Source organism: Montipora foliosa, chromosome 3, assembly GCF_036669935.1.
Source record: "Montipora foliosa isolate CH-2021 chromosome 3, ASM3666993v2, whole genome shotgun sequence".
Classification (NCBI taxonomy): Eukaryota; Metazoa; Cnidaria; class Anthozoa; order Scleractinia; family Acroporidae; genus Montipora; species Montipora foliosa.
Genome location: NC_090871.1, coordinates 35,566,249 through 35,580,892, shown reverse-complemented (window position 1 = coordinate 35,580,892; position 14,644 = coordinate 35,566,249). Strand labels below are relative to the sequence as shown.

Genomic DNA, 14,644 nt, shown 5'->3' with positions numbered 1-14,644 from the left:
AAGATTGTCAAGACGAAAAATGAAAAGAATCACTCAACTGTTTTTTGGTGTGTGCTGGTGATGGATAAAAATTAAAGTCAATGGTGATTCTCAAGAGGAAAACAGTGCCTAAAGTTGAAAACATGTGACTGTAGAGTTACCAGCTGCCCAAGAGAAAGACCGGATGGATGCCAAAGGAATGAAGAGTCAGCGTGCTCCAAGTGGTGGACCACAGGCGTCCCAAGCTCAGTGTGAGCATGGCTGACAAAATATAAGGATTTGTATAGGAATCCTGATAAAGGCTCAAGGAGATAATTATATGAAGAAAATCTCAATTTAAAAGCGTAACCTTATTGCCATTATGGATAGCTTTTTTCCAGATCCAATGTGATTTGAGCCATTGTTCAATTTGTCAGTTGTCAACGGTTATAATAAAATCCCAAAGCCGGAGACCGAATTCTCAGGAGCCACCAATTTGAGTCAAATTTTCCTGGATAAAATGTTAACACAGTCACAATTCCAATCAATTAACAAGGATTGAACTTTCATCTCAACTCATCATCAACACAATAACAGATGAATATTGCAACAAAACAGCTATCGAAGGAGGTGCTTTATCACAAAAGTGGCCACAGCTTCGACCGTTGATAACAAACACACCCTTACGGGGGTGAGGGAAGTACAATTTCTTTTAAGCTTATTATTTGTTTCATCCTGGTGTGCAGAACTTTCTGTCTACGTTCAAGCTGACAGCCTCATGGATTATATAAACACAGGTTAAGCTAAGCTTAAACCGAATGTATGTATCACAGTATGATAACTATTAGTTTCAACATTTCATGTTAGAGACAGAAGCTACAACAGGAACTACAATACACTTTCAAAAGTGATTGCAAAGCTACAATGGGACTGCAAGAGAGACTTTAGATGATTGTGATGTATTTGAAAAATCCATACTATTGGAGATGTAATGTGTGTAGTCAAAAATGGTGGTAACAGACTTGATTTCTTACCAGTCTTGATATGCAAAGTTTGTTTACTTTGATGACGTACATCCCTGAGTAGAAGTCGACATACACGTAAGTGAGAGACTAGCAGAATTACAATGAAACAAATCTATTTTGTAAAGGAACAAGAATGAGGGAATTTGCTACAAGACATTTTAAAATTAAATATGTACAGTTCCGCTCAAAGATAAGTGAACCACAAAAAACGTTGACAACGCTTTGAGAACGAAGAGTCAACACATTTCAAAGAAGTCCAATGCATTTGAGAACCACTTCTTTTCAACGCGCTTGACCTTTGTTATCCAACTTGCTCATGCCAGGACACCTTGCATGAAACCAAAGGTCACATTGAGTGCACAATATGGCATCATGATTGAATGGACACTCCACTGGCATTCTCCACAAGGGTACTTTACACCATACCAAGCTGGGCCAGGGTTAGGATGAACATCACTAGACAGCTTCGTTGGTTGGAATAATATACCGGTTGTGTCATAAGGGACCTCGGCAGTGCAGGAATGCTGTCCTTCCATATCGGTAAAAAAATAATACATTTATCAGATTCTATCCCTTTTCTATCCTATACAAAAAACTATTAGCAATCGTACGATTGATCACCATTGATAGCAAAAAGAAGGCGTGTAGCAAAAGCGTTAAAGCAAAAGAAGCAAGAACACACGGGAGCAAAATAGAAACCGACCGTGCGCCATGACATGACACATGCATGTGGTGTCTTTCCGTCGCAAGGACAAGAACTTGCCTTTGTAACAAGCACCTATTTATTTGTGCTATTGCTTGTCTTCCTTTGTGTGTGCCCCCCATCCCATAATACACGGAATGCTAGTAACTTCCCTTTCCGGTGTACTACATCTCCCCCTTACTTATTTGAAAACTTACAATACCAACATGAACAAGAAAGTCTCTAAAGGAAAAGTGCCAATGGTGCCTTTTTCTTCTTTTTTTTTTTCCAAGTGGACTAGTTGCAAACAAAATCTTTCATCCATGTGGGCCTATGCCTTATGCGCGCAGGTCGAATGTATCTGAATTGCTTGGGGGGTTGCTCGGGAGGACTTCCTGTGGCTGTACCAACGGCTGGCTGGTCGCACTGCACTGGTTCCACTACTTGCTTTGGAAGCTTGGGCTTCTCTGGTCCCTTTGATGCCTCTATTTCTATGGTTGCAGGCTCAACAAACTTCTTAATGTGAGCTACATTGCGCATTTTACAGTTTCCCTTTGCGACTTGACACAACAGCATTTCCATCCTTGTGGATCAGGCTCATACATGTAATTGGGTGAGAGCTTACTATCACATGTCTGTTTCAACAATACTTTCTGTCTGGATACTCCTTTTGCCAGAGTCTCGAACAAGCATTTCTCCCCCTCATCTGTTGCTGCCAATATCCCTCCGTCACTTGCTCACTGGAAAACTCCGGCAAGTTGGGGCACCTTACCTGTGGTAAGCCATCACTGGTGCATGAGTTAATTGGGTTTTGACATCTCCAAAAGCTTTATCTTCTCTGGGACCCCAACGTCACTCTGCAGCTTTGCAGGTCAGGTTCCACAACGGACTTGATATTGTCGCAAAGTTTGGGATGAACTTCGCACAAAACGGAACAGAACCAAGGAAACTTCTTACTTCTGACTGATTTTGAGGAGCAGGTGCTTCAACAATAGCCTTCACTCGCTCGTCAGAGACTTTCAACCCTTCTCCGGAAAGGACATCGCCCATGTAAGTCATACTTGGGACACCGATCTCGCACATGTGATAGTAGAGGGTTATTCCATTGTCCTGCAACTTGGTCATAACTCTTTCCAAGTTTGCTTCATGTTCCTTGTCATCTGTACCAACCACTCGCAGATCGTCATGCAGGTTGTAGGTCCCTGGGCAGTCTTTAATCATCCGCCACACAATTTGCTGGAACTTTTCTGTCGCAATGTTTACGCCAAAAAGAAGGCGCTTACATCTATATAAGCCATTGGGTGCAGCAAAAGTGGCAATGTCCCTAGAGGCAGGGTGCAATTCAATCTGATGGAAGGCCATGTTTAAATCCAGCTTTGAGAAAACTTTAGCATAGGACACCTCTTGGAGTGTCTTCTCCACTGTGGGAACTGGGTGTTTCGCTCTCACAATAGCTCAATTTGCCTGTATCATGTCTACGCAGATCCTTATATCTCCATTGGGTTTCTCTATTACCACTAAGGGGTTGACCCAACTGGTTGGTCTCTCTACTTTCTCAATCACATCAAGTTTTAGCCATTCGTCCAGCTTTTCGTTTACTTTGGCTCTCCCACTAAAGGGAATTCGTCGCACTGGCTGAGCTACAGGCTGAACGTTTCAATCAATGTGGAGCTTTAATTGATAGCCTTTCAGCTTCCCCAAACCCTCAAAGACCTTTGGGAGTTTTGCCTTGAGTGCAGCTTTTCTGTCTGCTTGCTTTGCTGTGTCTCCTGGGGCATCGCATTACCCCCCATTACAAATTCAAACACTCCCTCTGACATTAAATTACAATTAGCTCCTGAATCTATAATAACGTTTATTGGCTTATCTTGAATCAACAACTCTACAGTGTTTTGTGCATCTCTGCTTCTTGCCCTGAACACATAGAAATCATCCCTGTTTCCCTGGCTTTCATCCGTTTGCTCTGTCACCTGACGTAGATCATGCTGGCCCCGTGGCATCCTTCCATGTTTGGGTTTTCCACGGGTATTTCCATGAAATTGGCTCGAATCACGATTTGGCATACCTTCTTTCGTCTTGTTAGTCTTGCAACACGCCTCAAAATGGCCGACTTTGCCGCATTTTCCACACTTGTGATCACAAAATGAGCCGACTTGTCGCATCGCCAGCACTTTCCTCCATGTCTTAAACAGTACGAATATTGTTCGCTTGGCCCTCTGGTATGAGAATAACGGCTTCCTTGTATTGGCTGACAATTTCCAATAGTTTATAGAGGTTCAGGGTTTCCTCATGGTATAATTTGGCCTTTAGATTTCTCTCCTTGATAAAAGAAATTGCATGATCTCTAACCTGATTATCCCGTTCAGCTTTGTAGTCACAGTGTTCTGCAAGTTTCTGCATATGAGTAATAAAAATTCGAAGTCTGAGAAGTTTAGCGATTACACCGGTTGATTTCAAGCATACGTAGTGGCGAATGGCATCGAAGATGAAAAAAGGGTAAATGTTTTTCTGGCTGTTATTAGTCCAGATGCTTATAAGTTGCTGAAGAACTTGTGTAATCCTGACAATCCAAATACAACCACCTCTACGGCGTTGTCGCAACTTTTGCAGGGCCACTACGAACCTGCTCCTATTGTGATTGCTGAAAGACAGAAGTTCTGGACTGTGTTACAAGGAGAGAGCAAGAGTGTGTCAGAATTTGTCGCTAGATTGAAGAAATTGGCTTTGACATGCAGCTTTGGTGAATTTCTACTTCAGGCCCTAAGAGATAGGTTAGTCTCTGGATTACATCCAAAAATGTCTAGAACTCAACGTCATCTCTTGTCGATAAGAGATCTGACCTTCGCTGTTGCCCATGACAAGTGCATTGCAGATGAAATGGCAGGAAAGGCAAACACAGAGCATATGGGAGAGTCGGCAAGAGGAAAGGTCAGTAAGATTCAGGATGTTTCTTTCTTGAACAAAACGAACATCACTACTGGACATATTCAAGTGCAGAGTAGTGGAAACACTGACAAGTGCAAATCATGTGGAAGTGTGCAGCATAGATCGGAATTATGCAAATACAGAAATATCACATGTAATCACTGCCATCGGAAAGGTCATATTCATCCTGTGTGTAGGGCCTGATTGTCACAAGTGCAGCAAAAAGGAAGATCGAGTGGTCAAAAGAGTGTTCACCTGAACTGTTGCGACAGCAACTCCGATGATGAAATTATGGGAACTGATAATCATGTGAGTGACACGTCTGTGAATGCAGATGAAGTAAGTGCTTTTGGTTTATACAAAACTGGAACTGAACATTTGTCAACTGAGTTTGTAAATAGCGTTAAACCGTATGTAGTGGATGTTCAATTATGTAAGGAAAGAGTTAACTGTAAGATCGAAATAGACACGGTGCATCTCGCTCCACAGTGTCAAAATGTGTGTATGATTCTGTATTATCTGACTATTCCCTTCAGTCTACGTGGGTGATTTTGCATAATTATTCAGGTGAAAATATTCCTATAGTGGGAAGGATTTCTGTTCCAGTGAAGTATGATAATCAAGAAGAAATCCTTGATTTAATTGTTCTTGAAGGAAATCTCCCAGCCCTGTTTGGGCAAGACTGGTTAAGTAGAATAAAACTAAATTGGAAGAACATGTTTGGAGTAAAGGAAGAAGTTGTTGAGAATAAGTTTTCTGTTCCCAAACCTGAGACCTTTCCTGCAGAATTCAACAGTCTGTTGGAAAAACATACAGAATTATTCAGCAGTCATGACTCTGGCATCAAGGGTTTCATAGTTTCTTTAAAACTTAAAGAGGGTGCCAAACCAGTGTTTATGAAGGATAGGCCAGTCCCATATTCGCTCGTAGAAAGAGTTGAAAAAGAGTATGATCGACTAGTGCAGTCAGATATTTTGTATCCAGTATCCTGTAGTAATTGGGCAAGCCCTGTGGTGCATGTTCCTAAAATCTGACGGTTCCATAAGTGTGTGTGGCCATTATAAGGGAATGATGTGTACAAATTACCTAATGTACAAGACATGTTTGCTATGCTATCTCAAGATGGGGCTAGCCCTGAAACATTTTCAGTAATAATTGATTTGGCCAGTGCTTTCAATCAATTGTTTTTGGATGAAGAGTCGTCTGAATTGCTTACCATCAACACTCAAAAAGGTTTATTTAAACCCAAGCAATTGTGTTTTGGTGTGAAAACTGCCACTTCCCAGTTTCAGAGGGTCATGGATTCAATTTTGTCAGGTATTAAAGGTGTGTTTGTTGGAGTAGATGAAATTCTGGTGGCAACATTTACATCAGGTGGAGTCACTGCTCACATGGAAGCTATCAAACAGGTCTTGGGTAGATTGGCAAAACACAATGTTAGATTAAATGGCCAAAAGTGTCAGTTCTTCCAAACTCAAGTGAAGTACATGGGACACATTTTGAGTAAACATGGAATCAGTCCTGTTAAGAGCAAGCTGGATGCAATTCAATTAGCACATAGACCTAAAGATATATCCCAGCTGAGGTCATTTTTGGGAGTGTTGAATTACTACTCAAAGTTCATCAAAGATTTTTCATCTAAATTGCACCCACTGTATGAGCTTCTCAGTAACAAGACTGGGTTGTTTTGGACCAAGGAATGTGAAGCGGCTTTTATATGGGCTAAAGAAATTCTCTCAAGTGATCAGGTTTTGGTCCATTACCACCCCCAAAAACCTCTCATACTGAGTGTAGATATCAGTTCATATGGGATTGGAGCTGTGTTGAGTCATCGCATGGAAGACGGCACTGAGCGGCCTGTGGAGTTCGCTTCTCGCACACTCAACAATGCACAAAAGAATCATGCCCAAATAGAAAAAGAGAGGTTGGAAATAGTTTTTGGTGCTAAAAGATTTCAGCTTTACCTCTATGGCCGAAAATTAACATTGATAACTGACCATCAACCCCTAACTAGGATCTTTGGTCCCACAATTTGTTGCTGGAGAATTCAAGACATTTTTAGAGCTGAATTGCATCAAGCACACTTTATGCCCTCCCTATCATTCCTCCACTAATGGTTTGGCTGAGAGACATGTTCAGACCTTTAAACACATGTATCAGTCTTGTCCTGACAAGGGGACAGTTCAGCACAAAGTGGCTGATGTCCTGTTCTGCTACCGAAACACCCCCCACACCACAACAGATAAGACTCCTGCACAACTGTTTTTGAAGAGGGAACCCAAAACACACCTCTCCTTGGTAAAGCCCAGTTTACAAAGGTATGTAGAAAAGAAACAACTTGCAGCAAAATTGTACAAAGATGGGCTTAACCCAAAGAGGCGAATTTTTGATCTGTACCAGCCAGTCAGGGTTAAAAACACCAGAGGGGGAAGGGAGAGATGGATAGCGGCTACAATTGTAACTGTGAAAGGACCAGAAACTTATCTAGTTTGAGTTCCAGGTAATGATCGTCGTTTTGTGCATGCTAATCATTTGATACGCGATGATAACCGAGGAATGAGTGCCCATAATTAGGAAATGGTGCCACCAGAAATTGTAGAGTATAATCCACCATTAGATTTTCAGAGGGAACCTGTCATTCCCATAACTAGGTTGCAAGTTCAGTCTGAAGTAGACAATGAGGTTTCTCGCAAGTCTAGTGTTGTCTCTTCACCTGTTGTTAAAAATGATAGTGATTTAGAAGGTGACAACTGTGTGCACAGTCCTGATCAAGTGATTACCAAAACTGTCATGCCAAGCCACTTTGAGTTTAGACCAGACCAAGTGGTTACTCGATCAGAACGGGTGATCAAGCCTCCAAACAGATTCGCTTTGTAGTTGCTTTGTTTTGTATGTTGCGCTTAATGTTTAAGAACTGTATAGGAAGGAGGAAATGTGGTCTTTTGGTTGGTTATGGTCATGTGATGTAAGAATTAAATTTAAAGATGATGTAAGAGGATGAAATAAATAGTTGCGAGAGATAACGTGCGTGCTTCATTTTTCCTCACTGTTCGCTTCTAAAACTATTTGGATTACAAAAGAATTCAGCTTTCCAAGTTATCCATTGTTGTGCGAGTGTTGCTGGTTCCCCAACAGCATCGGATGCAGGCATTCCTGGCAATCCGGTCAAACACACAGCCATTGTCTCGAGTTTTATCCACCGTTTAAACTCGTGTCAACTTCAGTAGCCATGTAACAATTATTTTAACAATCCATTTCCCTCGTCGCCAAATGTGTGTCTTTCCGTCGCAAGGACAAGAACTTGTCTTTGTAACAAGCACCTATTTATTTGTGCTATTGCTTGTCTTCCTTTGTGTGTGCCCCCATCCCATAATACACGGAATGCTAGTAACCTCGCTTTCCAGTACACTACATCTCCCCCTTACTTATTTGAAAACTTACAATACCAACATGAACAAGAAAGTCTCTAAAGGAAAAGTGTCAATGGTGCTTTTTTCTTCTTTTTTTTTTTTTACAAGTGGACTAGTTGCAAACAAAATCTTTCATCCATGTGGGCCTATGCCTTATGCGCGCAGGTCGAGATGTATCTGAATTGCTTGGGGGGTTGCTCGGGAGGACTTCCTGTGGCTGTACCGACGGCTGGCTGGTCGCACTGCACTGGTTCCACTACTTGCTTTGGAAGCTCGGGCTTCTCTGGTCCCTTTGATGCCTCTATTTCTATGGTTGCAGACTCAACAAACTTCTTCATGTGAGCTATATTGCGCATTTAACAGTTTCCCTTTGCGACTTGTAACACAAAAGCATTTCCATCCTTGTGAGCAACGACGTATGGATCAGGCTCATAATTGGGTGAGAGCTTACTATCACTTCCGTTTCCGGTACTCTACAATGCAGAAAAGTCTTGTGTGCGCTATTAATTTTAAGGATGGTGTCTACTATTGATATTGCGCATACGTTCTGTGCATGATGAGATAGATACTCAGGTTTCCTATCATTGATGCTTACTAATACAGTGATATTTTTGCCCAGTTTAAAACTATCCGGACAAAGTAGATCTTAGTAAGTACTCTTAGTATCCAAAAAGAAAATTGTGGGTAACCGTGCATTTTTTCAGGATAATTAAGTTTCAATTTGAGAAAGAATGCCATACATTGCTTTGAATTTTATAGCTTTTTACAAACATTATTCATCAATTATCTTTGAAAAATGCATGGTTACCCCCCAATTTTTCTTTTGGATTTCAGTAAGACTTGTTAAGATCTACATTTCCTGCATACGGTAATCATAAAACGGGCCAAAAATACTTTTGAATTAGTAGGCACCGTCCTTAACAGATTGTTTTGTTATTCAGAAACACTGTATGCCACTTTTAGAAGAAAACAAGTACCCAACATTTTAGAAAAAAGAATTTAGGGATCCATATTCATTTTTATCAAAGTTGTCCACCGGGCAAGTATGTCTTCTGATATGAAATGTGGAAGTATAGCAAATGGTCGATAAAATTACTTGTAACTTGTTAATGAGCATTTGTGTTTTATTTTACACACTCGTCAATAATTGTGACTCTGGAGTATTTTGTTATTTGCACCATGGGAACCCGATTTACAGTGGTCCATTTCTGCTGCTGCAAAATGTACTTGAATGTACAAAGACCCAAAGTTTCGACGCTCCTGCTATCAGGATTTATTGTTTTCCTGTTCATAAGCAGCATGTTCTGCTCCACTTGTTTTCCTTTTTGCTGGAGGTGGCGACACACCTTGAAACTAACCCCTCATTCTCAGCTGAGCCCACGAGTCACTCTTTACTCTTTGTTAAAAGACTTGCTAACAACCATGCCAGCGGCTAGATACATGAAAATTGAGCCTGCAATCGTTTGAAGGAAAATACCGCGTGGTCAAAGATGGCGCCCAAACTTGAGATCTCATTGCTGAGAAAAGGGAATGATTTCCGTACAGGTCCCTACTTCATTATGCATGCAGCATAAATTAATTATTCATTCGAGCTATTGTTTTGTAGAACAATACGTATACCCAAGAGAACTGAATATATACATGGGTAATTTGTACTTACGGGATGAATAAAAACGGATCTCAATTTTTCTCTCCCTCCCTCTCTCTCTTCTTTCCCTTCATCGCCCACACCGTTACTCGTTTTTGTCTCAGCTTTCCTCTTTCTATCCTTTGGTCTTGTTTTTATTTCCAGACCCCGCTCTGCTTTTTCTGCCATTTTATCCCATGATATGTCACTTGCAGCTTGCCTTGAACTCCGACCCACTGTAAACCTCTGGATTACTTGTCCCTGTTCTTTACCACTGAGCTAGCATGTCAAGTTGCTAATTCACACCTTGAAAATGATATTTATTTTGAATTCTGGCTGACTATTTACATAACAATGATACGTAATTATATACACATGCCGCGCTGAGCACATACAATCGAACTTACACTTGTAGGTTACCTTTAGGAGATCCCTGTTTTACTACTCTTGAAACAACCCATCCCTTTAATAATGCTAACCGTAACCCTAATTACGACTAAAGACACTGTTTAGGCTTAAAGTTAGTCCCTGTGATAGTCTTAGGTTTTCCAGTATTGCTGTGAACTGTGACCTGCTTTTCCTTCATGCCTCGTGTGTGCGGCACACTTATAAGTTCACTGCGTGGAAGAGTATACCACGCTTAAAGTCTGATTGGTGCATCTTTCATGGGAAACTTTCATGCACGAGTTCATTGCAATTAAAATCGTTTCATATTTCCCTTCTTTTGAAGCAAACTTGTGTCTTCATAATAATCAAGATGGCTACCGAAGTAAAAGGGTCACAGCAATGGAAGATTTGATCATTTGGAAATTGTCCCTGCTTTATAGCCTTTCCAGAGTTGTGCATAGAGTGGTGCAAAGAAAACAATTTACTTTTGTCTTCCGTGTCCAAAACCTGTGTGAAAACGCAGTCAGTTGGCAAAGACAAAGTGCCGCATCGGGAGATGGATCTGTTTCGCGATGCTCAAGAAAAAACTGCAATGGATAGCCTTCAATCCGCCAGAACACATATTAATTTTCTGGCGGTAAACTTTCCTTGAAAAAATATTAGCCCTAGTTTCCTGTGGCCGGAAAGTTTACAACTGCCTACAAGACAAGGGCCAACATCATCTCACCGCAGTTAACCATTGCCTAAACTTTGTCGACCCAGACAAACAAGCCCACAGCAGGGCATTGAAAAGACATGATGGGGAGTGAAACGAAGTATGCCTCATACGGGAACATCCATGGATCTCTACCAAAGCTATTTACTTGGAGTATCATTGAGCATATTGTCGATCTCTACAAAGAGCGATAAATCGCAAAATCCCTCTAAATGCACCGTTCATGATCCTAAATACAGGAAAGGAAGAAAATGTACACTTTGCAGTGTCTCAGCGAATTTTTAAGCAGACAGGAAGAACAATTTCACGATAAAAAGAGCAGGTAGCCATTAAATTTCTTATGACAGTACTTTTATTTGGTTTGTTTGTTATGTTTGCGAATTTGAACCCTATTACAACGATTGCTTGAAACTCCACTTCTTGCGCTTATTCTAAAACTGAAAAATGGGTAAAATTGCAGGAAAAGTGCCGAAATTGCAGGAAAAACTGTTCGATTTTCCGTATTTCAGACAGAAGTTCGACCGACTTTTTTTAAGTCCATATAGACTTAGAAAAAAAACCTCTAAAAAGAAAGAACAAAGCGCCACAGTCCCAAAGGACGTCTATTGTTATCGCTATTGTTTTCTTGAAACAAAGGAGTGTATGCATAATGAAGTAGGGACCTGTGCGGAAATCTTGTCGAGAAAAGCTGCATGTTTATTCCTTATTTTCTTGGAGTTTCCACTGAATGAAGAGCGATCAGAACGAAAGTACATTACATGTTATAATATTTGATGGCATTCATAAAAACATATTTATTTAAACATCACTCGTCCAACGGACGACCTTTGGAGTTCTTATACTCGTCCGGGCGGGTTTTTAGTCGTCTGGGACGACCGGACGACTGCGAAAGTGGTCCCTGAAGAAAGATGTTGACATGTACATTGAAAATAACAACTTTAGTTAGTTCCATCAGTTTCTAGTTAAACTACACTCGACACCTACGTATGCCACGCGAGAACCTCGAAAGCTTACGTATCAGATCAAAATATGATGCTTATCATAGATCCCAATATACTCACCCTGCAGATCCTCCCATAATAAACCTTGCATAGTTAGGAATATATCCAAGCTTCTTTTCGCTCATGGTAATACTTTTTCGCTATTTTGGCTACTGGGACAGAAAACAACTGACGAGCGTCCACACTTCTACAGAAGACTCAAATTTCCGCGCCCACGCTCCCAAGGCAGACAAGAAAGATTCTGTGTTCATGTATGGTGAATATAAAGTCGACAAAGCGCATGCGGGAATTTGCGTTTTCCAAATATCAAAAAATGTTCAATTTCGGCTCATTTTTTGTCTGTCACATACAGATATCGAGTTCATTCTCGAAAGAGAGAGAGAGAGAGAGAGAGAGAGAGAGAGAGAGAGAGAGAGAGAGAGAGAGAGAGATGCTGTATTAGCTTTCAAATGCATTTCGGGACTAGCCCCTCACTACTTTAGTGATGAATTAATTACACGTAGTACTGTAAGTTACCGGAAAACCAGACATTCGCAAATGCTGAATATCCCTTAATTTTCAGAGAAAAAGGAGGTGGTAGGTTATCAATATTCGAAATGATCTGCAATTTTTAAATAATGTGCATTTGTCATTATTGATAGTTAATAGGCCACAATTTGATATTGTGTAATTAAATTGTAGTGTACTGAAGTAGAGTAAGCTTTGAAGGATTTAGCCACGAGGAAAGCATGGGTCACATCAGGATACCTAACACGATTCTGAAAATGGGATGTCAGGAATTGGCACCATCATTAACGCTCCTTTTTAATAAGTGTATTGAGGAGTGTTGTTGGCCTACTGCCCGTGGAACAAAGGCGAATGGGTGCCTATCATGGTGAACAAACTGGCTACAAAGCGACCAAGACGAATCATCATCGAAAGCGACAACGAAAATGAATTAAATCGGCAGCACAGTCGCGTTTAATGCTTGCAGTGCCAATCACGCGAGTTTTGAGCGACGTGTTTTTAACAAACTTTCCTCAGTGCTACTGTTTGACTTGTTTTCCGTAAAATTTTCAAAGTGATTTTGATTCTTAATTTTGTGAGATATCCTCTTTCTTCGTCAAGCACTTTTCGTTGAATAAAGTTTAAAATGCAGAGCTTTGACTTCTATGAAAATTTTAAGTTATGATGAAATGGAACGCTGTGGGTTCGTTTGACACTGAGGTAACAGTTCTGTCACCGTTGACAGCGGAATTTGTTGCAACAAATCCTATTGGTTGAATAAAGAAAATTCAAATTCCTTCCAGCCTTGTAATGGCTTATTGGAAAAAATAAAGTAAAATGAAGAGACTAAATCGGAGATTTTTGTTGCTTCAAGAACAGAGCCATTGCACGGAACAATTTGTGACTCACTTAAGCCTGCGTTCATTAAAATCTGCACATTGTTTTCTTCCAAAGAATTTTGTAGAAGTTCTAAATACAGGTTCCAGTCGTGTAATAAATCTCTTAGTGACCAAACTTTCTCGGTCCGTACTAGGCATCTCTAATGGAGAAAAGATACTTAGGGTGCATTTTTTTGGGAGTATCCTGGCTATTCTTATTCGGGATTAGGAATAACAGAATATAAGGACAACTTGAAGGAATATCAATTCACAAAAGAACGCTATAAGGAATACTATCAACGAAGGTGACCTGGGAACTATTGTATCTGCGCATGCACCAGTTGCGTTTGCATGGCGACTGAAAAAGGTTTCCCGAAAGTTTGGAACACGAAATACTGAAATATGGCCATAAGAACCAGTTTTTTGGCGGTTTCCTCGATCTTTGGGTTTGCTTCATTTGCTAATTTAAAACCTTAAGGGGAAGATGACTTGTGAGTGCTTTGCGTAGACCAGGACGGCAGCATAAACATGTTCGGATACAAGGGTTTGTCGAGGAAACCAATTACTGCCAACGTCAGTTCTTTTGGCCAGGCAAGGGCACAAACACAAATACAAACTGATAGCTCTTCTTGTTCTAGCACCGCTAAAGAAACAGAAGAGAAGTCAAGCACATCCGCATCTAAGGTAGATAATTTGGATCGCTATTCCATTCAAATTTTTACAATTTTCAAGCCGCCGGCCGTGCCGACCGCTTATCATTTCCCGCCGACAACCTTCCCAAAAGAACGCATATTCTGCCTATTCCGAGTGAACTGTATTCCGGTCATTCCGTTCATTCTGTTATCGGGAGCAGAATGAACGAAATATTATTCTATTCATTCCGAAAACGGAATAGGTCCCAAAAGAACACCAATACGTCTATTCACGGGAGCACCCAACGAATCTGTTCCTCACATTATCTGTTCCCCAGAGGAATCTTGCTGGCTGGCAAAAATACAGGTGTTTCGATGAGCTGGCTGGGAAATTTTGTTATTGATAGAGGATTTGCCTGGGAATTCAACCCCAGCTGGCTGTAGAAACTTTGAAGACTGAGGACGACTATAAAAAAAAAAAAAAAAAAAAAGAACTTCTTCTCTCTCCCAGAGAGTAGTCACAAACATACGACGACTGGTCAGAGTGATTGCGCTTGCGGAAAAAACCTGTTTTGTCCCGGTTTTGTCGCTTTTGTTCGGTCGTTTTGGATCAAGGGATTTGAAAGCGCGCGGAATTCCTGGCTGGGAAACCAACCAATTTTATCTAGCTGGCTGGGAAATTTCTTGTGTGTCTTGCTGGGAAAAAGGAACAGATAATGTTTTCCCAGCAGCACTGAAAAACACCTGAAAATGCCTTAATAACATTTATTTTCATTAACTGGGGTATAATCATACTTTCTGTATGTTTGTCCCGTGGAGTCTCAGTGAGCAGGACGCTTCAAAGTATTGAAAGTATCAACTCGGACATCTGAGTTAGAACATGCCGAATGTTCTGCTTAATAATTTCGTGAATTCTTG

At 40.8% G+C, this 14,644-nt stretch overlaps 1 protein-coding gene across 2 annotated transcripts in view; it reads right to left on the bottom strand.

The window, feature by feature from the left end:
* The window catches only part of LOC137997353 (mitochondrial 2-oxoglutarate/malate carrier protein-like), a 50,474-nt gene extending 38,460 nt beyond the window's left edge, over positions 1–12,014 (bottom strand). Inside the window, exon 1 of one of the 2 annotated variants that reach the window (XM_068843297.1) lies at positions 11,791–12,014. In XM_068843297.1, the coding sequence (XP_068699398.1) occupies positions 11,791–11,855 (65 nt within the window). In that variant the 5' untranslated portion in view covers positions 11,856–12,014. The remainder of the gene's footprint in view (positions 1–11,790) is intronic. The other variant, XM_068843296.1, reaches the window with a different exon arrangement.
* Positions 12,015–14,644: the final 2,630 nt, after the last annotated feature.